At 47.4% G+C, this 22,334-nt stretch overlaps 2 protein-coding genes across 3 annotated transcripts in view; one reads left to right on the top strand and one right to left on the bottom strand.

Moving 5' to 3' along the window:
* Positions 1-22,334, bottom strand: part of cpa6 (carboxypeptidase A6) — a 96,253-nt gene that overhangs the window by 17,824 nt on the left and 56,095 nt on the right. The gene's annotated exons all lie outside the window — the stretch shown is intronic.
* Positions 172-20,704, top strand: LOC136957938 (uncharacterized protein C8orf34 homolog). The gene is made up of 8 exons (XM_067252159.1): positions 172-252; positions 8,460-8,604; positions 8,897-9,031; positions 11,698-11,817; positions 11,944-11,972; positions 12,982-13,145; positions 17,342-17,513; positions 20,672-20,704. Exons 1-8 carry the CDS (start codon positions 184-186, stop codon positions 20,702-20,704), a joined length of 867 nt encoding a protein of 288 aa, XP_067108260.1. The 5' UTR covers positions 172-183.

The following is a 22,334-nucleotide window of genomic DNA, read 5'->3' as shown; positions in this document are numbered from 1 at the left end:
CTATGTTCGACGCGGTGAAGCGAACTCACCGCGCCTAACACCCTCGTTTAACGCGTTTTTTAAGTTGGCGACAGTTTGATTGTTCGTAGATGTACGAATAGTATCGTGTCGATTAATGCATAACGTGGTCCCACCGTTTAATTGTAGCCCAGTAGCGTTAAATGCAAGACTTACAGGTTCTTCATGGCGTCTCAACAGCAATCAAGAATTCAGTCGTATTTGGAGAAAAATAAAATTGGACCCTTATTTGAGGTAGGTGTGCATACTATTGAACTTAACCATTCAACCTCGGCGTGTCTCACCTTTCGGCTGTCATGCAATCAAATTGAATGACATTTTATTTTATACCTTGGCTGCTTTGCATTTCTTTTTTTGCATTCAGTTAATATCTTCATCCAAATTACATCATGTCAAGTTTTATTCAGACTACGGGAATTCAGCTGAGTTATATTGCCTTACACCTTTTACATCCGATAGCAGTCACATCCTCCTGATCTCTATGTTTGCAAACACCCTCCCATGTTGTAAGGTAATTTACATATACTGACTGGTAGCTCGTGTAAATTTGACCTATATTTGCCATGCTCAGAGCTGGTATATAAAGAAAGAAGCGACCAAAAGAGCAATTCTCTGTGAGAGTCCCATGTAATGCTCTAAGCAGAAGCATGCCACACATCTTTGTATTGTTTAGATGGGCTACGTTGTCCGGAGTAAAGCTGAGGTAAAGTGAGGTAACATTGTAGTTAACCGAACCTTACACCCAAAGAGAAAGAGAGCGAGCGATAGATTGTGTGTGTGAGAGTGGTGAGGGGACTAGCTCAGTCTGCTCGATTTGCCTTCAATTATGAGTATTGCTGGTTCTCAAGAGCCCAGGATTCTGTAATATACCCTTCTGTAATGTCTCTGCCTCAATTAGTTCAGGAAATGACGTTGTTGGTGGACGCTACAGCAACCCGCAGACGATCAAACCTGTTTGAAATATCGCTATGAGTCAATGCAGTAGAATAGGAAACCTAATACACTTCTATTTTTGTTACACTCTTGCATACACTGAGTGTTCATATGTATTTCACAGTTATTGACTATCGTACATGCAGCTTACTATCATAATGAGACCACTCGGCCTGACCGTTGTTTGTTTATGTAGAACCATATTTGATTAATAGATATAATGGACGATTGCCTCACAGGGGCCAAAAGTCCCCAGGGCCACATACAGCCTGTTCCATACAGGTGCTGCTTACCTAACAGAAACAGGGATTTATGTTTTCTCAGATGAGTGTTTGTGTATGTAAGTTAAATTTCACAGAAATTCAAGTGCGTGTGTAACGACTGCTTGTGTGTACAGTATGTAGACGTGTGCTGTGACATGCAAACGCCATAGTGAGTTGGGGGTCACTTAAGCCCGTTCTTATTTCATAAACTACTGACAGGTTTTCTGTTTCACCCCCAATCCCCCTTGCACACACACACACACACACACACACACACACACACACACACACACACACACACACACACACACACACAATCATACACATCCACGCAAGTGTACACAGCATGCTTAACCTTAAGGAACGCTGGTTCAGTACCATGGACAGCTACTCTTTACTCTCTCTCTCTATCTCACTCACTCTCTCTCTCTCTTCTCCTCCCTTCAGTCCATCTTTCCTTCTTCTCGCTGCACTTGCGTTTGTCCAAGACTGCTTTGCCATCCGCCTCTCTCTCCTTCTCTGCCTCTACTCTCTTAATGTCACTCATTCTCTGCCTCTCGCTGTCTCTCTGTCTTTACACCTCCTTTTCTCTGTCGGTGTTTCTTTCCCTCTAAAACAATCAAGTGGTTTCTTTCTCTTGAAAACATCAAGGGACTATCCCTAATGGATGGCTCGCAAACGAGAATCTGCAGCTGACCAGTGTGAGATGGATCAAAACACTTGTCTAACCAAGTGCTCAACAATGTGTTCAGCTTCTTTTTTCAATATACTCACACAGAGAACACTGCATTATTAATGAACCAGCAAGCCAATGAAATGGTCTCAGTTATTTCTGGGTCTGGTTTTCTACAAGGAAAGCACACATTACACCTGTCTTTTCTGAAAGAATGGATGATGTTGGGTTAATTTGCCCCCATTTTGTTATGTACATAGAAGCTTCAGGCCTAGTCTAGTATTTGAGATGTGATGTTGTTTTTGTGTCTTGTAACACAGACTGCTCCTTGGCACTGACCACAGTAATAATGTTAGAACTGTGTACTAATCCTTTCTAATCTGCTGCCTTTACTACATGCACTGATGCACATCAGTTTGGATTAAAGTGTTTGCTAAACAAAAACAGGAATGTACTCTACAGCCATGGTAATCATACATTGGCTGTTAGCTACTGTACATCTTCTACTGTAACCTGTCACTGTCTGCAGTATTTACTGCAGGGTGACTGATGCTGTATCTGGTCAAATGCTGTTTTGATTGATCTTCACTAGGGGCATTGATCTAGGTTTGTGCCTCCTGACTAAGGGTTAGGCTAATCAACGCTAATGGGACTGTTCCAAGAAAGAACAGGAATACTTTGAATTACAGCACTCCGCTTCAGAAAGCTGTCAATCAAACCTCTCCAATTAGGTCAGTTATTTTTTCTGATGAGATGGAAGGATGCAGAGGTATTGTAGAACCGACATCATATATCGGTTTTGTCTGTGGAAGGTACAAGCAAGATCATCTTTTTTCGAAGAAACATGTAATGCTGTGCTGCAAATTGCTATGTCATACATTTAGATTTCTTTCAGCTAGAGATTTTTTGCTGCTTCAGCAGGGAGCTAGTGGTAATCAAAGTATATCCAGACCAGAATGTTCTTCAGCCTGCTGGTAAACACAGCAGTGGTCCTTTTGACACATTTATTAAGGAGTTCTCTGATTACATTTGGTGACTCAGAGAGTAGATCACACAAACGGAAATCTGTTGGATTCCACCTTTTCATTCTCTCAGGTATGTAGGTGTATTTGTAAAGCGTATTGACATGTGTTGACTTAGAGTTGCACTGTGACCCAGGCACGACAAGGTTTTCTCCCTGACCTATCGACCCACTGTCTTACTGGGTGACTTACAGCAGCCTGGGGAACAGGTTCTTTGGAGTGTCAGTAGGCCTATGTGTCTGGACCAGAAGTGAAAGAGGATTGAGGAAGGGAAGGTATATTTAGTTCTCATTGAATCCCTTTGTGAACCTGAGTTTTGGAATCAGAACAAGAGAAATGCAGGGTGGTGAACAGTCGTGGAGATAGTATTACCATGGCGATGAGGCTGAGAGATTGACAGCCACTTTGAGGAGGTCGCTTACAGTTACTAATTCAAGCTAGCTTGTTGTGTGGCAGTACCAGATGTCAAAGTAACTTTAATTTTTTTTCACTGATTGAATCTCTGGCTGCAGTTGCACAGCCAAGGCAGGGAAGGCTTTTGGATGCTAATGACGTATATTGAGGATGGTTTTAATAACTATGTTCTTATGCGAGGCCCTTTCTGAAATTGCATATCAAAACAGGATATGTAAATACAATTAGTTTGGTTTGGCTGAACAACAGTAGGCTAATATTGTCTATTGTCTATTCCATCTGCGCATCGTTGCGTCTCATCATCGGCCGCAGCAGGAGTGTGTTTCCGGGCCGCACAACATAAGCTGAGGCGAACTCGCAGGGTTCTTTCATAAACTCTCATAATTTAGTCGGCAAAGTCACAAATAGAATGCTGTGGAGGCACACAACATGTCAATAACATCAATTTGGGCGAGAATGATTGCGTTTCCCTCTGGTAATTGATAACGCCAGCACGACTGAAATGAAACGATTTCCTGTTTTTTATCCGCTGGTCAGATTCTCAGAGGAGCAATTCAAAAAAACAAAAAAAAGAGTAAACAAAACATGTCTTGATGTTCTGTAGGATTTATTGTGAATATCTGTCCGGTATTCAATATGACCAACATAACACCATTCAGCATAACTAAACATTCAAATGAAGAAGATTGTAGACATCTCGGCCTCTGCACAGTCAGATCTACATACAGTAATACGCATTCTGTTTTTATAGTCTTTTTTTCATAATTGCTTGCTTTTAATACAATAAACATAATAGAGGACATTAAATGGTTAACGAGTGTGAGTGTGTGCGTGCGTATGAATCCTGGGTTAACAGCAACCTCCTAGGCAGTGTTAGAGTAATTACAGTGAGATAGCTGAACACACATCCTTGGGCCTTGCGTGCCTTCAGAGGATGGAGGGAGAGGAGAAGGAGGGAGAGAGTGATGGAGAGGACAGATTAGAGCTTATGGGGGATGCAGAGAGCAGGAAGAGAGAGAGACGAAAGAAAGGATGACAAGAGACAAAAAGAGAAAGATGGAAGATGAGTTGGACAGGCAGTGAAGAGCCAGTGGAAGATGAGAGAGTTGGACAGGCAGTGAGGAGTCAGTGGAAGGGAGAGAGTTAGACAGGCAGTGAGGAGCCAGTGGAAGATGAGAGAGTTGGACAGGCAGTGAGGAGCCAGTGGAAGGGAGAGAGTTGGACAGGCAGTGAGGAGCCAGTGGAAGGGAGAGAGAGAGCGCAGAGAGCTACAGGGAAAGACAGGAGGACAGACTAGGAGAGTAAAGCAGTGATGCTGGAAGACTTCAGTATCTGTACGACACAGTACGTCCTAGATGATCATGTGATTGTGAGTCTTAATGAAGTTATCACTGGCTTGCTTTAGCCCGCGGACCTTGCTGGCTGGACCTGCCTGCGACTGATGGTGTGTGTGTGTGCGTGTGTGTGTGTGAGAGAGAGGGCAATAGAAAGAGAGTGATGGAGATGGTAATATGCTGGGGGATGAGCTCCCTCAGTTGAACAACCTTGACAGTCACCTCATGTTCATCAAGCTAAAGGTCTAACGATCGATCATCTTTCTAACTTGACTCACAGAATAAAGGTATGAAGTGTGTGTGTGTGTGCCCTGTGTCTGTGCATACTCCTCTTCAGACCACTGTGTGTCTAGCATGGCAGTGCCAGTGTGATGACTGTGCTCTCTCTCTCTCTCTCTCTCTCTCTCTCTCTCTCTCTCTCTCTCTCTCTCTCTCTCTCTCTCTCTCTCTCTCTCTCTCTCTCTCTCTCTCTCTCTCTCTCTCTCTCGCACGCACGCACGCACGCACAACCTCTCCTCTCTTGCATCCGCCTGCTGATTCAAGGTCTGGAATTGTTCCAGTCACTCTCTCGCTCCACTCATCCTTCCTATGAGCGTGCTCATCCCTCGTTCATTCCATCATGCACCTACAGTATCTCACCCCCACAGCTCCTTGTTGTGATAGGAATATGTTGTGTTATTATTCATCCTGATAGCGTTGAAGAACGTTAATAAACAACAAATGAACAGTTTACCCCGCTGATTATGGAAACAGAAACTGCTTTGTTATTACTGCGTTCACATGGCGCACTGAGACACACACACGATACACATTGTACACGTTACAATAGGCCCCTGTTGTAGTGGTTGTGCATAAACTATCAATCAGTTGCTGAAAGGTGTGTCTGTGTCGTGAGGCTGGAAACAGAGAGATCAAGCTCTGGTGTTTTGGAGGAGAGTCATTTATCGTTCCACGGCTCCAGTCACTGTCTCCTCTCATCCAGACTTCCATAACTCAGATATGGAGGTCGAGAGGCTGAATCAGGTGGAGCACAAATAGCTCCCAGGTTTGCCTGCTGGCACAGATGTGCTGTTGCACCAGCTAAAACACCAGAGGCTTTGTAGTTTTAACAATGTTCAGTATGTACCACTCCCCTCTCTCTCTCTCTCTCTCTCTCTCTCTCTCTCTCTCTCTCTCTCTCTCTCTCTCTCTCTCTCTCTCTCTCTCGCTCTCTCTCTCTTCCTCCCCTCTTTTGCTCTCTAAGCGTTGAGTCTGGGATCGGAGACAGTAGACTAAGGCGTCCGTGTCATTGTGTGATTGCTGTGGTGTGTGTTCTTCTGGGAGTCCTTGGAGTTACTCAGGACACTGGTGACGCTTGGCTGGCTGACAGCTTGTCTATTAGAGACACACGTACACACACACACACACACACACCTGCATGTGGATGCCATAAATGTTGTTCCTGATGCAAATCCCTCCCAACAAAATAGTTAGTGTCTACTCTAGTGAGGCAAGCGGAATATCTGTCTTCTGTAGGTTCATGTGACATGCTTTATTTAAAGCACCTTATTACGTACATAGTTAGTGAAAATGTCAGTTATGGTAGCTTGTAATTTTCCATTGATCCAAATCGGTTCATACACACACACAAACAGACATCCAAAACAGAGCTGCTACCACTGTTCCTTTCTCTCGTCTGCGTACACAGGTTTTTTCAGGAAATGCCCCCACAAAACCTATCGTCTTCTAAGTGATTAATTAAAAAACATCTCACTTCCTCTTCCTTTCTGCCAAGTGGAGTCCTGGGCTGTTTGCATAAAAAAGCATCGCTTGTTTCGCTTCCTGAACGCACCCCCAAATTACAGCCCTCTTTTATGGCCCTCTTCTTTCTAGGTTAGTTTAATTACCCACTGGAGCTACCAAGCAGCAATTACGACTTTAACTTCCTGGTATTGTTAGTGCCTTGTAATTGTGCAGCGCAGGCTACAGATGTGGCAACGCTTTTGAATGCAAAATGCTTCACTCAATTCAATTCCCTTTATGGATCCTGAAGAAAAATCAAGTGTTTAGATAACACTGTGTACTCTGGTACTCAAATTCCCTGTCTTTTTGACCTGTAGTTCCTTCTGGGAGGTGTTTGTGATGAAAACATGGATGTCCTTGTCCTGTTCATGCAGCTGCAGTTTGTTTTGCATGGCTGTGCTCCTGCATAGACAGCCTGCATGGCTGTGCTCCTGCATAGACAGCCTGCATGGCTGTGTCACTGAGTGTCTGTTTAATCTCTCTCTCACAGAGACCACTACAGTCCACTGAGACACACGTCCTAATGGTGCTCTGATTCCATTGTCCATACACACACACACACAGACACACACACACACTTGTGCATGTCATCCCCAGAACACACGCATATTCGAACTGAGTTAAATATGAACTGAGGACGGACGCAGCTTTGTAGTCGGTTTTCCCAGGTGAAATTGGTTTGGATCTAAAACTGTTCATCTGATAAGATCAGAACCAGATGTCTGTGGGTGTCCTGGTGTCTCACCGGCTCAGGCTTAACCACAGGGGACTGGGTTCGAGTCTAACCTGGGGCTTCCTGCATGTCCTACCCTCCCTCTATCCCTCATGTGTCCTGAGTCTAACCTGGGGCTTCCTGCATGTCCTACCCTCCCTCTATCCCTCATGTGTCCTGAGTCTAACCTGGGGCTTCCTGCATGTCCTACCCTCCCTCTATCCCTCATGTGTCCTGAGTCTAACCTGGGGCTTCCTGCATGTCCTACCCTCCCTCTATCCCTCATGTGTCCTGAGTCTAACCTGGGGCTTCCTGCATGTCCTACCCTCCCTCTATCCCTCATGTGTCCTGAGTTTAACCTGGGGCTTCCTGCATGTCCTACCCTCCCTCTATCCCTCATGTGTCCTGAGTCTAACCTGGGGCTTCCTGCATGTCCTACCCTCCCTCTATCCCTCATGTGTCCTGAGTCTAACCTGGGGCTTCCTGCATGTCCTACCCTCCCTCTATCCCTCATGTGTCCTGAGTCTAACCTGGGGCTTCCTGCATGTCCTACCCTCCCTCTATCCCTCATGTGTCCTGAGTCTAACCTGGGGCTTCCTGCATGTCCTACCCTCCCTCTATCCCTCATGTGTCCTGAGTCTAACCTGGGGCTTCCTGCATGTCCTACCCTCCCTCTATCCCTCATGTGTCCTGTCTCTCCTCGCTGTATCTGCCGCAGTAAAGCTGAAATGCCCTCAAGATATCTCAAAGATATCTGTCTGTGTAGCGTGCCCATTTAAACTGCATCTGTTTAATGCTTGAAAAGAAAAACGACGAGATACAGAGAATAAAATATGTATTTTTCATTATTCCATGCACCTTGACGACTGTATGTTTTTCATAATGCCAAATCCTAATATTCATGGTTAGACTGTCGTGTATTGCCTGGGGTAGGAAGCTGATTAGGTACGACACGACTGTCACATCTGACGTCTAGTTCCCAGCATGCCTCAGAAACCTCCCACATTAGCATGCTGTGTGTGTATATGACCCTTATCCTCAGCACCTGCTGCCTCTCTCCCTCTACCCCCTGTCTCTGGGTTTACCCGTGTTTTTTTCCCTTTATCCCTTCAGTATCTATATGACTGAGCCCACTCTAAATCATGTTTACACATATCTACCCTTCCATCTCTCTCTCTCTCTCTCTCTCTCTCTCTCTCTCTCTCTCTCTCTCTCTCTCTCTCTCTCTCTCTCTCTCTCTCTCTCTCTCTCTCTCTCTCTCTCTCTCTCTCTCTATCCTTCTGACTGTTCTCTGTTTTGCTCTGATAGGAGTTGATGACCAAGCTGATAACAGAGACCCCAGATCATCCTATTCCTTTTCTCATCAATCACCTGCAGACCAAACCAGGCAGCCCCGGAAAGCTGCAGAGAACTCTGTCAGGCTCTGCAGCTCTGTGGGCGCAGGGCTCCTCAGGTGGGCACACACACGCACACACACAGGCACGCACACACACAGGCATGCACACACAGGCACGCACACACATGCCCAGGCGGGCACACACACACACACAGGCACGCACACACACACAGGCACGCACACACAGGCACGCGCACACACACAGGCACGCACGCACACACACACACACACACACACACAAGCGCATGCACATACACATATTCCTCACACACAGTTTATCCAGGGTCCATTGGTTAATCCACTACCCCTGTCTGAGGTGGGAGAATGCTGTTGTGACTGTGTCTCCCAGCTGAAAGCAGAGGGGCTCGGAGGGACCTGAGGAACTATGAGAAGCCGTGGCAGATTCACCCCAAGAAGCCCAAGAAGTCCAAGAGTGACCTCGCCATGTCCAGCATCTCCCCCCCCTCACCAGAGTCCAAGTCTTGTGAGTATGCACATCACAAGCACCCAGCCGCCAGACACACTGGCTCATTTCAAACCCAACTGAACTTCAGAACAAGTTCTTTTTTTAAACGTTTGACATCACAAAGACCATAAAATCCGTTCTTCCTCTTCATTTCAGTTATCTTGAGATCCTTCCACTCTACAGTGATACAGGGGTGAAGGGTTGAATGGTTTTCATTGACATCTGTTGTATCCCAATTAAACACTCCATTGCTTTTAATCTGGGAGCATCCCTTTCTTATTAGATGTAATTATCTGTAGAGGTGGTCCTGGTGTGCAGTACATAGGCCTGGAGCCAGACAGGTATTCTGGTCATGGTGGGGGCAGCTTTCTGTGCGAGTGAAGTGATCGGTCAGTGAGGGAGAGGTTTTCACAGTCAGACGGGTCAATGGGGAGCAGGCCGACAGGGGGAGGGGAGGGGAAGGGAGGGCAGGAGAGATGAGAGGCTTCATTAATTCAGTATTGTGCTCCATCTCTGCCGGCTAAGTCTATTTCAGGCTACGGTCAGACATTGCTCACAACCAAAAAATATTGTGTGTGTGAGTGTGTGTTTGTGAGTGTGTGTGAGTGTGTGTGTGTGATCTACATGCGTCAAGGGAGTACATATGACAGTTTACATATCAGATCATATCACATCATGAAGCTGTGAAGTGGAACCATTTGCTCTCTGTAATGTGGCATCATATACAACTGTGTGTGTAATAAGTTGGTGGGTTATTGCTGTGCCTGCAGCAGAGTCCAGAGGCCTGGTGGTCCTGCCTGGGATAGTAATGTGCTACTGCTACAGAGAGTGTGTGTGTGTGTGTGTGTGGCACAGTGACATCAGCCTGGGATATTTACCCTTTCTGTTTATTGCTGTCAGAATGCCAAGCAGCATTCTCTGAATAAAATTGCAGCATTGCTGTCGGCAGAGCGGCCCTCCTCCAGCTCCCTGACCAGGCGGGGTCCCTCAGGGTTCCACTCGTATATCCCCATCAGGCCACGCTGGCCTGGTTAATTTAAGGACTTCTGAAGGCATTTCACAACAATGAAAATACAGGCAGTTTTATATTCAACACGAATAACAGCCCTTCACTTCTCTTCTCCTCTCTGCTCTGCTCTGCTCTCCCCCTCTCTCCTCTCCCCTTCTCTCCTCTCCCCCTCTCTCCTCTCCTCTCCCCCTCTCTCCTCTCCCCCTCTCTCGTCTCCCCCTCTCTCTTCTCGTCTACCTCTCTCTCCTCTCCCCCTCTCTCCTCTCGTCTCCCCCTCTCTCCTCTCCCCCTCTCTCCTCTCGTCTCGTCTCCCCCTCTCTCCTCTCCCCCTCTCTCCTCTCTCCTCTCGTCTCCCCCTCTCTCCTCTCCCCCTCTCTCCTCTCGTCTCCCCCTCTCTCCTCTCCCCCTCTCTCCTCTCCTCTCCCCCTCTCTCCTCTCCTCTCCTCTCCTCTCCCCCTCTCTCCTCTCGTCTCCCCCTCTCTCCTCTCGTCTCCTCTCCCCCTCTCTCCTCTCCTCTCCCCCTCTCTCCTCTCGTCTCCCCCTCTCTCCTCTCCTCTCCCCCTCTCTCCTCTCGTCTCCCCCCTCTCTCCTCTCGTCTCCTCTCCCCCTCTCTCCTCTCGTCTCCCCCCCTCTCTCCCCCTCTCTCCTCTCGTCTCCCCCCCTCTCCTCTCCTCCTCTCTCCTCTCGTCTCCCCCCCTCTCCTCCTCTCTCCTCTCTGCCTTTATCCTTCATCCATCACTGATTTGTTTGTTTCTGTAGTCTCAGATACATCTCATTCCACTTCATATGCTACATGATTTACAGCAGCTACTGTAGTCTTGGCAGTGCCACAGTCCCATGCCTGCACAGTGCAATCACAAGTGTTACTCTTCTTTTTCTCACCATCTCATTTCATCCATCCCACTCTGCTGATGGATTATTTGATCACCACACTATGGCATGTTAGACAATACAAATATACATTTTATTCCAAGGTGTGGATGTTGGAGCAGACTGAAGTTAGATACAGATGAAGAGCAAGTTGTTTCATGTTTAGGTGTATTTGGTGTGAAGGCAAAAGTCACTGTGCATCCGTTTTTATATCTGTAATCTCAATCATTCATCAAACATTAGAGAACAGAGAGGGGAGAGTGATACATACAGACAGAGATGGAGAGAGAGAGGGGAGAGTGATAGAGACAGAGAGAGAGAAGGGAGATGGATAACTAGAGAGAGAGGGGAGATAGAGAGAGAGAGGAGAGAGACGGAGAGAGAGAGGAGATGGATACATAGAGAGAAACAGAAAAGGGGGGGTGTAATATGGGGAGAGGCTGAAGCTGAGGGCCTCTGGGATACTGGTGGTATCTGGGTCACGTCCTGGTCCTGCATGACCCATTTTGACCAGTTAAGAACCCAGAGTGACAGGCAGGGAGGGTCCACCACAGGCCTCTGCAAGTCAGGCAGCCGGAGACTGGAGGTTTCCACAAGTAATGATGTGCAGTACGAACACATGCTGCTCAGGCTGTTTGAACCAGACGTCCCAGTGTTTTGGTTGTGTTTTCATAACTGTTCTTGTGGCTTACTTTATTTGTTTATAAATTGTCTGGTGGTTGCGGTCATTTTCCTAACGTTTTACATTCGGGTTTCTTTCGTGAGGTTTGACCGGGGTTGCTTTTCGGTTGTGGTTGTGTTTCAGTGCCCCGCTCCGTCGAGCACCCATCGTGGGAATGGAGGGAGAGTCGAGACTTTGATGAGCTGAACCACATCCTGCAGGAGAGCAAGAAGCTGGGCAAGGCTCTGGAGAACCTCTCCCGGAGTCAGTAGCTCTAATATCCCGTCTGCACCATGCACACTGTGTACTAAACACTAAGGTGATGGGAAGGAAATAGAATTCATTAACATTCTGTCATGTTTTAAAGTTTGACCTTTGTCTCCGCCACAGGTATTGCTATCTCTGATGAACTTGACCAGGTACAGTAGATAGATATCTAGCACATTGGTGGTCCTGTGTTGGTCCACCAGTATATGATTTGTCTTTAATATCCTCATGGTACTCATAATGGGGGATGTCATCTTTCTCAAGTGCAGTCATGTTTCATATTTGTACATAGATGGCACCCAAACAGGAGTGTGTGATGACAGCCTGTTTCCCTCATGGGAGTGTGTGAGCTGTGAGAGATCGTTTTAAGAGTCTCTGTATTGTACAGTTATCGCTGTTGATAGCAGCGTCACACCAGACGATGCTAGCTTAAAATATGTGGCCCAAATACTCACGCACACCCACGCTCACACACACAGGCCCCAAGTGTACAGTATTTACATGGAGACAGTGTTCTTTTGCACCACAGATAGATGTATAACTATAGATGTATATGTCTGGCTGGCACATAGCCCAGAGAACCTCCACCAGGCCTCCTATATGTAATGGAGGCTGAATACTAAGTACTGAGCGATCAGGCATTGGAAAATGGAGTTCTATTGCTTCCTGAAGCATACATATATCCTGTATCTGTTTAATAGAGCATAGTCATAAAGGTGTTTGTGTTGGCCCTGTGCTGAATACGGAGTCCTGTAGTCTGGTTTCATCCCAGAGTTGGCAGCTGTTTAATAGAGAAAGGATATTGCTTGTCTTTATGACAGCTGCTCCTCTCACCTCCCCGTGTAGACTGAAGAGGTTGCAGGGAACCAAGTGAAGGTGAAGGTTTTTAGTATTGTTGGAGCAGGTGTGTTATTACATGTCACTGTCATTTCCTTTATTTATTTATTGGACTATTTGGTCGGTCAGTGCTACTTCTTTATTTTTACCTCTGTCTCTCTCTATCTGTCTATCTGTCTATCTGTCTCTCTCTCTCTCTTTCTGTCTCTCTTTTTCTGTCTCTCTCTCTCTCTCTCTCTCTCTCTCTCTCTCTCTCTCTCTCTCTCTCTCTCTCTCTCTCTCTCTCTCTCTCTCTCTCTCTCCTCTCCCCCTGCTTCCTGTCAGAACCTGGGGGTGTATAACTCTCTGCTGCGCCCCCGGGTGGTGGGGGAGTGGGTGGGCCGTGAGGAGCAGGACCCCGACCCCCTGGCGGCTGAGATGCTTCAGCCCCCTGTCCCCCGGGCCAAGACCGAGCTGTGGGGGAGTGGGGAGAACAGCCCTGCAGAGAGGTGAGTGACTGAGTGTGAGTGAGTGTGTAAGTGTGTGTCGGGGAGTCAGGTGGCTGAGCGGTTAGGGGATCGGGCTAGTAATCAGAAGGTCGCCGGTTCGATTCCCGGCCGTGCCGGCCGTCCCTGGGCAAGGCACTTCACCCTACTTGCCTCGGGGGAATGTCCCTGTACTTACTGTAAGTCGCTCTGGATAAGAGCGTCTGCTAAATGACTAAATGTAAATGTAAATGTATGTGTGTCAGTGTGTGTGTGTGTGTTCATGTGTATGTGCACATGTGCATGTCTGTGCTCACGTGGTGGGCTTGTGAATGTGTGTGTGTGTGTGCATCATGAGGCCATGCTAATTGTAACTGAGCTTTTTATGAAATGTAGAAAGGGACCTGTGCAGCCTTAGGATGACCCAGTGTAAATCTGCTCTCATCATATTTCAATAACAGTCCAACATCTGTAAATGATCCAATTCCTGGCCACTAAAGCTAAACTGATTTTAGTATACCTGGGTATACAAACAAAAACAATACTCCACTTGTTTTTTACTGATTGTGAAGAAGTGTTTCTGCATCATCAGGCAGGTTGTTATAGCAACTCTCTGAGGTGAGCTGAAAGCAATCAACAGATGAAAAATGTATGTGTTTGCAAAAACTACAAGGTGCTCAACCCCACCCCCCCCCTCTCTCTCTCCAGATGTTGCTGAGACGGTATTAATTTGTTGAATGTGACCATGTGATGACGGAGGTGATGTATGTTTGTGTGTGTGTGTGTGTGTGTGCACGTGTGTGTGACGAAGCTTAGTAGCTTGGGACAGCTAACTACAGAGGAGCAGATATGAAATCATAAATCACAGGCCTGAAAGGACACACGCAGGCTTAACCTCATTATTTTATTCCATAGCCGGATTATTGGGAGACATCACTTTGCTAGGGGCCTGAGCTTGGAGATAGAGAACAGTGTGCCTGTGGACAAGGTGTGTGTGTGTGTGTACGTGTGTGTGTGCGAGTGGTTGTATCATCTCCACTCAGCTTCCCCCAAATAACCCAGCGCTCCCTTGTAGCAGGGATCGGGAGCTTGTTTCATTAAGCGTGGGAGGGTTTGGCTGGCTGCTGATCGTCTCTCTTCTTAATTGTGTTGCCGGGGTTATTGGCTCCTGTCATGGCTGTGAGTGACGACTGAGCTCTGCACGAAAATCCGGGAGCCAATAGGAAACCTGGCATGACTGGGCTGTCCGTCCCACTGCCTGTACTGAGACCCCGACTCCCAAACACAGACGCTGCTGTTGTAGCCTCACGCCTGTCGCATTAGGATGAAGGGCTCTCTCTCTCTCTCTCTCTCTCTCTCTCTCTCTCTCTCTCTCTCTCTCTCTCTCTCTCTCTCTCTCTCTCTCTCTCTCTCTCTCTCTCTCTCTCTCTCTCTCTCTCTCTCTCTCTCTCTCTTCCCTCCACCTGGCCTTATTTGTTACACACCGCATCGTTGCTCATGGCTATTTCTCATCCTCTACCACCCCGCTCTCTCTCCCCCTCATCCCTCTGTAGCAGAGCAGGCCACAGGGAGAGCTGACAGGGGCTAGTGGATAGCCAGTAGCTACAGTTGATGATTGGCTGCAGAGCGGAGGTGCGGAGCGGGGTAACTGGGAACGGAGCTTCTGGGGAAATCAGGCAGAGGTGCATGCTGGGATGGGCTTGTTATTGTGATGGATTATGGTGTGTGGGACCTCCCAGTCGGATTGTCTGCACTAGCCCTCTCCATGTGTTCCCTCATACCTCTCCCTCAAACAGATAGTCAGAAGAGAGAGATGAAGAGAGAGAGACATACAGTATACACAGACAGAAAACGCTAGAGAGCGCAGTGAGGGAGCTGTGCATCTCAGCATCTTAGCGTGATCTGAATTGATACCTCCTGTTATTGTTTGTATTGTTGTTATTATTAATGAGTGACAAGTCTTCCCACAGGGAATTAGCCCCAAGGAGCTTATTGTGTGTCTTGCTTTGGCAATACGGTTGAAATGACTGTCATGCTAATAAAGCTGAATTGAATTGAATTGAGTAAGAAAGAGAGGTAATTGTGTGTGTTTGTAAGAGAGACAGAGAGAAAGACAGAGAGACAGAGAGATAGACACAGAGATAGAGACAGAGAGAGAGAGACAGAGAAAGAGACAGAGAGAGAGACAGAGAGAGAGACAGAGAGAGAGACAGAGAGAGACAGAGAGAGAGAGACAGAGAGAGAGACAGAGAGAGAGACAGAGAGAGAGACACAGAGAGAGAGACAGACGGAGAGACAGAGAGAGAGACAGAGAGAGAGACAGAGAGAGAGACAGAGAGAGAGAGAGACAGAGAGAGAGAGACAGAGAGAGAGACAGAGAGAGAGAGACAGACGGAGAGACAGAGAGAGAGAGGTGGAAGGGTAGATATGTGTAAACATGATTTAGAGTGGGCTCAGTCAGACCTTTCGAAGATATTCCTCTGAGATTATGAGCTACTGCTGCAGGAAAATATTGCCAGACTAAAGACAAAGCCATTTGATAATCAATCTATAATGAGCCATCTGAATTCACAAGATCTCTTTTGGATTGAATGCACTTCTGTTAAGGGCTTGTTGATGGGACTTCACAGGCAGGATTTGGTCAAAGTGTTGTGACATAACTGTCTAGAAGGAGTCAGGTGGCTGAGCGGTGAGGGAATCGGGCTAGTAATCTGAAGGTTGCTAGTTCGATTCCCGGTCATGCCAACTGACGTTGTGTCCTTGGGCAAGGCACTTCACCCTACTTGCCTCGGGGGAATGTCCCTGTACTTACTGTAAGTCGCTCTGGATAAGAGCGTCTGCTACATGACTAAATGTAAATGTAGAAGTTCCCCCTCCCGGGTTGTTTACGACCAGATGACAGGTCTGCTGGCACAGCAATTTTTTTCTGAAAATGTTCTAGGCTGCTGGAATAGCAAAAACAAAGTTTAAATTGAACATCCGGTCTCTCCTAGCCGCCTCGTATTGGAACATCACATTAGCATAGAAATAGTGGCTCCGGATATGAGAGCAGCTCTCATTCCGATCTCCTCCACTATCCGTAAATACCTGTCCGATGAGATAATCATCCAATTAAAACGCTCTAATCCACACCCTCTCCGCCTGGATATGGAGATAAATTATTCTGGTGTTTGGTGATGCTAAACTCACCTCCATGATTTATGTCTTGGGACTGTTGAATTGAGAGTAATAGAGATTCATTTCTCACAATTTTTTTGGGCTGGATTGAAAACAATTTTCTCTCAAGACGAGTGGGAATCGGTAGTGTTATGTTTACTGTGTATTGCTTATTGAGCTGTTTTCCTCAAGTATTTTTTTTGTTTTTTATGTTTTTTTCCTTCTACGTTCTGGCTTCTCCTGCTATTAGTTTTCCTAACTGTTCCACAGAAGAGCACGCAAGATTCTATAAACCTCTACAGTGTCGTACATGACACAGGGCAAGGGAAATGAAATGATGACCACATTCTTCCTGAACCTGTGAAGTTCATCACAGAGATAAGATGAGCATCTGTTGAGGCAATAACAACATACCACATCCTCCTTACATCTGCCCTGGAAAATAGGGCCCAGTTCCTACCTCAGTCCAACACATTATGTGTTTTGACAGTTTTTCATCCTTTGTAATTGAAGGGTTTCTAGTCTACTAGACATTGTTGTTTAGAGTCACCTCAGTCTATATCCTGACATCTTCTCTCTCCTCGGGTTGTTTTAGTAGACACACATCCTGCGAGCTGATTGGTTTGCATTATGGCTGCATGTCTCAGCTGGGCTCTGAGGAGGGATTATTCTGCTGGATCTACTTCCTGGTGATCAGCTCAGGAAGGTGCTAACAGCCACACATCTCTAATGGAGCCATTGTTTACCTCAGGACGAGCTGAGAGGCAGAATGGCTGACAGGTGGGAGGAGGTGCAGAGGGGGGCTGATATGCAGCTAAGATCTGGGAGAGAGAGATGGCAGTCAAATAGCAGCTCCACCGAGGAAAATAATGTGCCGCCTCTGTTTTCTGGTTCAGTTTAGGAATACTGAAATTGAATGAGCGAGGTTTGTTATTCCAGTGTGTTTTCTGGTATTTCTCATGGAGGTTGGGCATCTCACAGATCCTCTTCCTGTTTTCCCCTCCACTTCCTGTCATAACCCCTCCCTTTCCTGTTCTAACCCCTCTGCTTCCTGTTTCCCCCAGCCTGAAGATGGAGGCGAAGACGAAGGGTCTGAAGGAGCAACAGCAGCATCACAAGAAGCTGCTGGCCGCCATGCTGTCCCACGATTCCTTCGACTCCGTCCATAGCTCCGCCCCCTCCCTCACCGAGGAGGAGATTGAGGATGAGGACGATGCCATGGAACTGTTAGGTAAGGTAAACACACGTACACACACAGACACACACACTCGGGTTTGTTTTACCATCCCAACGAGGACCGATATTTCACTGCCAAACCCCTAATTCCAAGCCAATACCCCTAAAAAACCCTAAAAACCCTAGAAATAGCACTTTAAGTTGTGAGGTACAAGAAAATGTTCCCACAAGATTAATTATTTCTTAGTTCACTATCCTCTCTGTCACTCTCTCTCTCTCTATCACACACACACACACACTTACAAAATTACTTGAACGAGAGAGCAGAAGCTTCACTGTTATGAAACACAAAAGGAAAGGTGAACAATGCTTGTGTTTAGAGCAGGTATTCCTATTGCGCTGTGTTATCTTGTTTTCACTAACCCTGGGTGGAATCATGCCTGAGAGCAGTCTGCCAAGCTAGCTCCACGGTATCAGCTGGTGGAAGAGACGCTTGCTGCTTGTATCAGCACTCACTCTGTGTGAGTGTGAGACTGGCACCTGTTTTCCTGCCCTCACACACACACCTTCACCAGCAGGTGTGTGTGTGTGTGTGTGCTAAAAGATTGGGAGAGCATGAATGAACAATAGTGACAGAATGTATGAACATGTAAACAGCCACATGAATACACGAACCAATGAACGAACCTTCAAGTGAATGCATGACTCAAGTATATTGTGCCTGACTTGAAGTCGCGTTTGTGACAGGGTCATAACCACCCTGTCTGTGGTTATCACCCTGTCTGTGGTTAACACCCTGTCCGCTGAGACAGTCTCATTGTCTGTTGACAAATTGAATTTGTTCTCACCCGCTCCAGCTCCTCTGGGGCCGTTCTCTGTGAGTACTCAGTTCTCACCCGTTAATGATGACAAAAATACAAACAACAACTCAGAGCAACATGGGACTGTGAGATGCAGTGAACCCTCACTGCTCTCTCTAGCTGTTTCCAGATGTATGTATCATCTCTCTGCTGTCTGGGATGCTGTTTGGGTGTGTGTCTATCTCTTTCATTCTGTCTCTCCCTCTCCCTTTCTCTCTCCCTTTGCATACATCTCTACACCGGCCAGCCTCCCTCCATCTGTCTTTCTGTTTGTCTGTCTGTTTTTCTCTCGCTCTCTCTTTCTTTGTATATATATATATATATATATATATCCCTCTCTACCTGGCGGGCAGCATTTTGTAAACCCTCACCTGCAGTGGAGGCAGCAGCAGAGGAGAGGAGATCAGATTATCCCCATGGCCGGAAAACCTCAGGAATAGAAGGTCACACAGAGATACACGCCACGGGGGAAACACACACGCCGACACCGATGAACCAGCTCTAATCTCACAGCCTCAGAACCATGAAGGATTACCTGTGCTTTTTAAATTTGATCTCACACGAGAGCAGAGGACTATAGAACGACGTCGGCAAGTCCCCTTCTGTCAGAGCCTGACCCACTTCAGTCCACAGTGAGCCTCACTTGTATCTCTCATGTCATCTTTATCCCAGAGCAATTAGTAGAACAATTAGTAGAACTCTCACTGATCCTTGAGACCTGTCAGGTAAAAACAAGCCGTGGCTGAAGTCCTTTTAAATAAAAGGTACCCCTCTCCCCAGAGAACACAGAGCACCAATTACACCACCACTGACCGTCCATCTACCTCAAATCTATGTCACGGTGTCAGGACCCACCACCACAGCCCAGCATGGCTATACCCTCCTCGTTGGCACAGCTATCATTAGCTATAGAAAAGCACCACCTAGACCTCAGCTGTTCTAAAGGAAGGCTATGCAGTCATTGGAACGGTACTAGTGTCTCATTCGTAAAAGATGAATACATGCTGTACATGGATTCATCCATACAGCAGCCTTAGCTCTGAAAGCTAGGATTCACAAGCTGTCGCTGTTGAACTAGCACACACAGGGGTGGTGCTAATGCAGTGAAATTGGAATAAGATTCATAGGGGTCTCAGTTGGCAGGGACCTGCTATTGTGGGCTTCCATGAGTAAATGTAAAGTGTTACTTTGCAACCTGTACGTTTTTATCTCCCTCCTGTGCCCAGGTTTCCTTGTAACAGCTCTAGGCAGACAAACCAACAAGACAGCATATTAGGCTGATTTTGATAGATATGGTCTTCACTGGTGAGTAAGGCCTTAGATCCCCCAGTGGGAGCGTGGCCCTGGCAGCGAGGTCTGAGGCTGGTGAAGTGTACTTCGGGGAGTCAGGTGGCTGAGCGGTGAGGGAGTCGGACTAGTAATCCGAAGGTTGCCAGTTCGATTCCCGGTCATGCCAACTGACGTTGTGTCCTTGGGCAAGACACTTCACCCTACTTGCCTCGGGGGAATGTCCCTGTACTTACTGTAAGTCGCTCTGGATAAGAGCGTCTGCTAAATGACTAAATGTAAATGTAAATGTACTCCTCTGGTGGGTTGCCCTCCAATCCACCGCAGCAGGAGACGGACTGATGCAGTGTAGGCTTGTCAGTTTCCCCTCAGAAGGCCTGTCCCCAAGCTCTGCTCTGAGATGGAGCCAGAGAAGTTCATGTCCCTCACTGGAGGCTCTGCAGCAGAGGAGCAGGTTAGACCAGGTCTGAGCAGAGCAGAGCAGGTTAGACCAGGTCTGAGCAGAGCAGGTTAGACCAGGTCTGAGCAGAGCAGAGCAGGTTAGACCAGGTCTGAGCAGAGCAGGCTGGACTCATCTAGTTCATGTTCTGTGGCCTTTACCGTCAAGGCACTGTTGAATAAGCCATCTTAGGAGGACCTCTAGTGTCTGTATATGGTATTGCATGTGTTGAGTTTTCCCCGGGTGGGTTCTTTAGAGAGTTGCTACCTGTATGATGCAGGCTGGCCTACTGGTGGCCTTAGTCCACTCTCCTTCCACTCTCTGCAAACACACACACACATGCACACACACCGTTGTGTTGTCTACCAGTATTATGGATCATGAACGGGCAATCACACAACTCATTCCAGACTGAACATGTGTCCACTGCACGGCAGCAGTTTTCTCCTGTATTCGACGCTCTGTCAGTAAAGCATACAGAGCCGGCGGCTTGGGGCTCTGCTCAGGATGTCTCCTAATTGGCTGTAAGCCTGCCTGTTGTGTCTGTAAACATTCTTTAGAGAAATTAACGAAGCCCAAGTGAGCACACTTGTGCTGATGAGGAGGAGCACGTCCTGCGTTGTGGATCCCAGACCATCGTCTCCGCTCCTCTGGGCGAGGAGTGAACATGTTGGAGGAGAAGGAGGATTTACTCGGTTACTTTTTGTACAGAACATATTGGAGACTGTCCACTGGGAGGCAGGAGAGAGACGGCAGGGATTGCAGATGACTGCTGAAGTCATCCTTGGCTGGTATCAACCTGCAGAACACACACACACAGGATCTTAGGGTAGCAGAGATCTTGTGGATGTGACAGCCCCCCCCCCCCCCCCCCCCCTTATGAGTCATCAGACCCCCTTTGTGCTGGGTCTCACCCCAGAGTGGGTCCTGAAACTGGAGAAAGGCGTGCTGGTTTACCTTTCCTCTCTCTGGGTGATCCAGGATGACAGGAGGGGATGGGGAGGACATTGTAACACGGTCTGATCTCTAATACCCACAACATTCGTCCTTTCTCTGAAGGTGGGATTGGTGTATGTGTGTGTGTGTTTGTTGTGTGCAGGACTGTGTGTGTGTGTGTGTGTGCACCATTGTTTTCCCTGGCATGCGCTTCCTTCCAGTACATTGTCTGACGCACATGGACATCATGTATTGATTCATTTGTTGGAGAGGTAGAGAGGGAATTTTGTTGTTGTTGAACGTGAATTCTTTCAGACAGTTTAGGTTATTTCACTAAAGCAGGTCTGCCAGTCTGTTCTAATGATGTCTCTATCTGAGCTTAAAGAGGAAAAATCCACTTCCCAGCAGCTCAGGCTGTTCCCTTCATCTCCAGCTAGGTTTCAATTAGTAGGAGCCTACTGCTAGCTTGATCTCATGATCAAGTGTGATGTGTGTGTGTCTGTCCATGTGCGTGTGTGCGTGTGTGATGTTCAGAGAGAGATAGGCAGAGATAAAGAGAGGCAGGATGAATACAGAGAGAGAGCAATACAGAGAGAGAGAGAGACAGAGAGAGACAGAGACGGAGAGAGAGAGAGACAGAGACGGAGACAGAGACGGAGACGGAGACGGAGAGAGACGGAGACGGAGAGAGACGGAGACGGAGAGAGACGGAGACGGAGAGAGACGGAGACGGAGAGAGACGGAGACGGAGAGAGACGGAGACGGAGAGAGACGGAGACAGAGAGAGACGGAGACAGAGAGAGACGGAGAGAGAGAGAGACAAAGAGAGAGAGAGACAAAGAGACAGAGAGAGCGAGAGAGAGACGGAGAGAGACGGAGAGAGAGAGACAAAGAGAGAGAGAGACAGAGAGAGACAGATAGAGAGAGAGACAAAGAGACAGAGAGTGACAGAGAGAGAGACAAAGAGAGAGAGAGAGAGAGAGAGAGAGAGACAGAGACAAAGACAAAGACAAAGACAAAGAGAGAGAGACAGAGACAGAGAGAGCGAGAGAGAGAGAGAGCGAAAGAAAGAGCGAGAGAGATCGAGAGAGATCGAGAGAGAGACAGAGAGAGACACACAGACAGAGAGAGTACTATACTTTGTCTGATTGCTGCACATCCAGCTTAGTCTTTTGTTCTGTGCCTCCTGCTCGAGACTGCCAGCCCTGGCAGACACCTCAAGCTCTACTTCCTGACGCCAGGCCCCCCCCCCTCCTTCCTCCTGCTCTTCCTCTCCCCGACAGCCCCCTGCTCTGACACCCAGAGACACAACAGTCACCCCTGGCAACAGCGATGCAAACAAACAACATCGGAGGAGTA

Source organism: Osmerus mordax, chromosome 15 (genome assembly GCF_038355195.1).
Source record: "Osmerus mordax isolate fOsmMor3 chromosome 15, fOsmMor3.pri, whole genome shotgun sequence".
NCBI lineage: Eukaryota > Metazoa > Chordata > Actinopteri > Osmeriformes > Osmeridae > Osmerus > Osmerus mordax.
This window is presented reverse-complemented; position numbering and strand designations above follow the sequence as displayed.

Coding starts and splice junctions, on each gene's coding strand:
- LOC136957938 (XM_067252159.1), top strand. CDS start 184: ATGGCGTCTCAACAGCAATCAAGAATTCAGTCGTATTTGGAGAAAAAT. Junction 9,032..11,697: donor CTCACCAGAGTCCAAGTCTT/GTGAGTATGCAC, acceptor GTTGTGTTTCAG/TGCCCCGCTCCGTCGAGCAC. Junction 17,514..20,671: donor CCATGGAACTGTTAGGTAAG/GTAAACACACGT, acceptor TGTGGATCCCAG/ACCATCGTCTCCGCTCCTCT.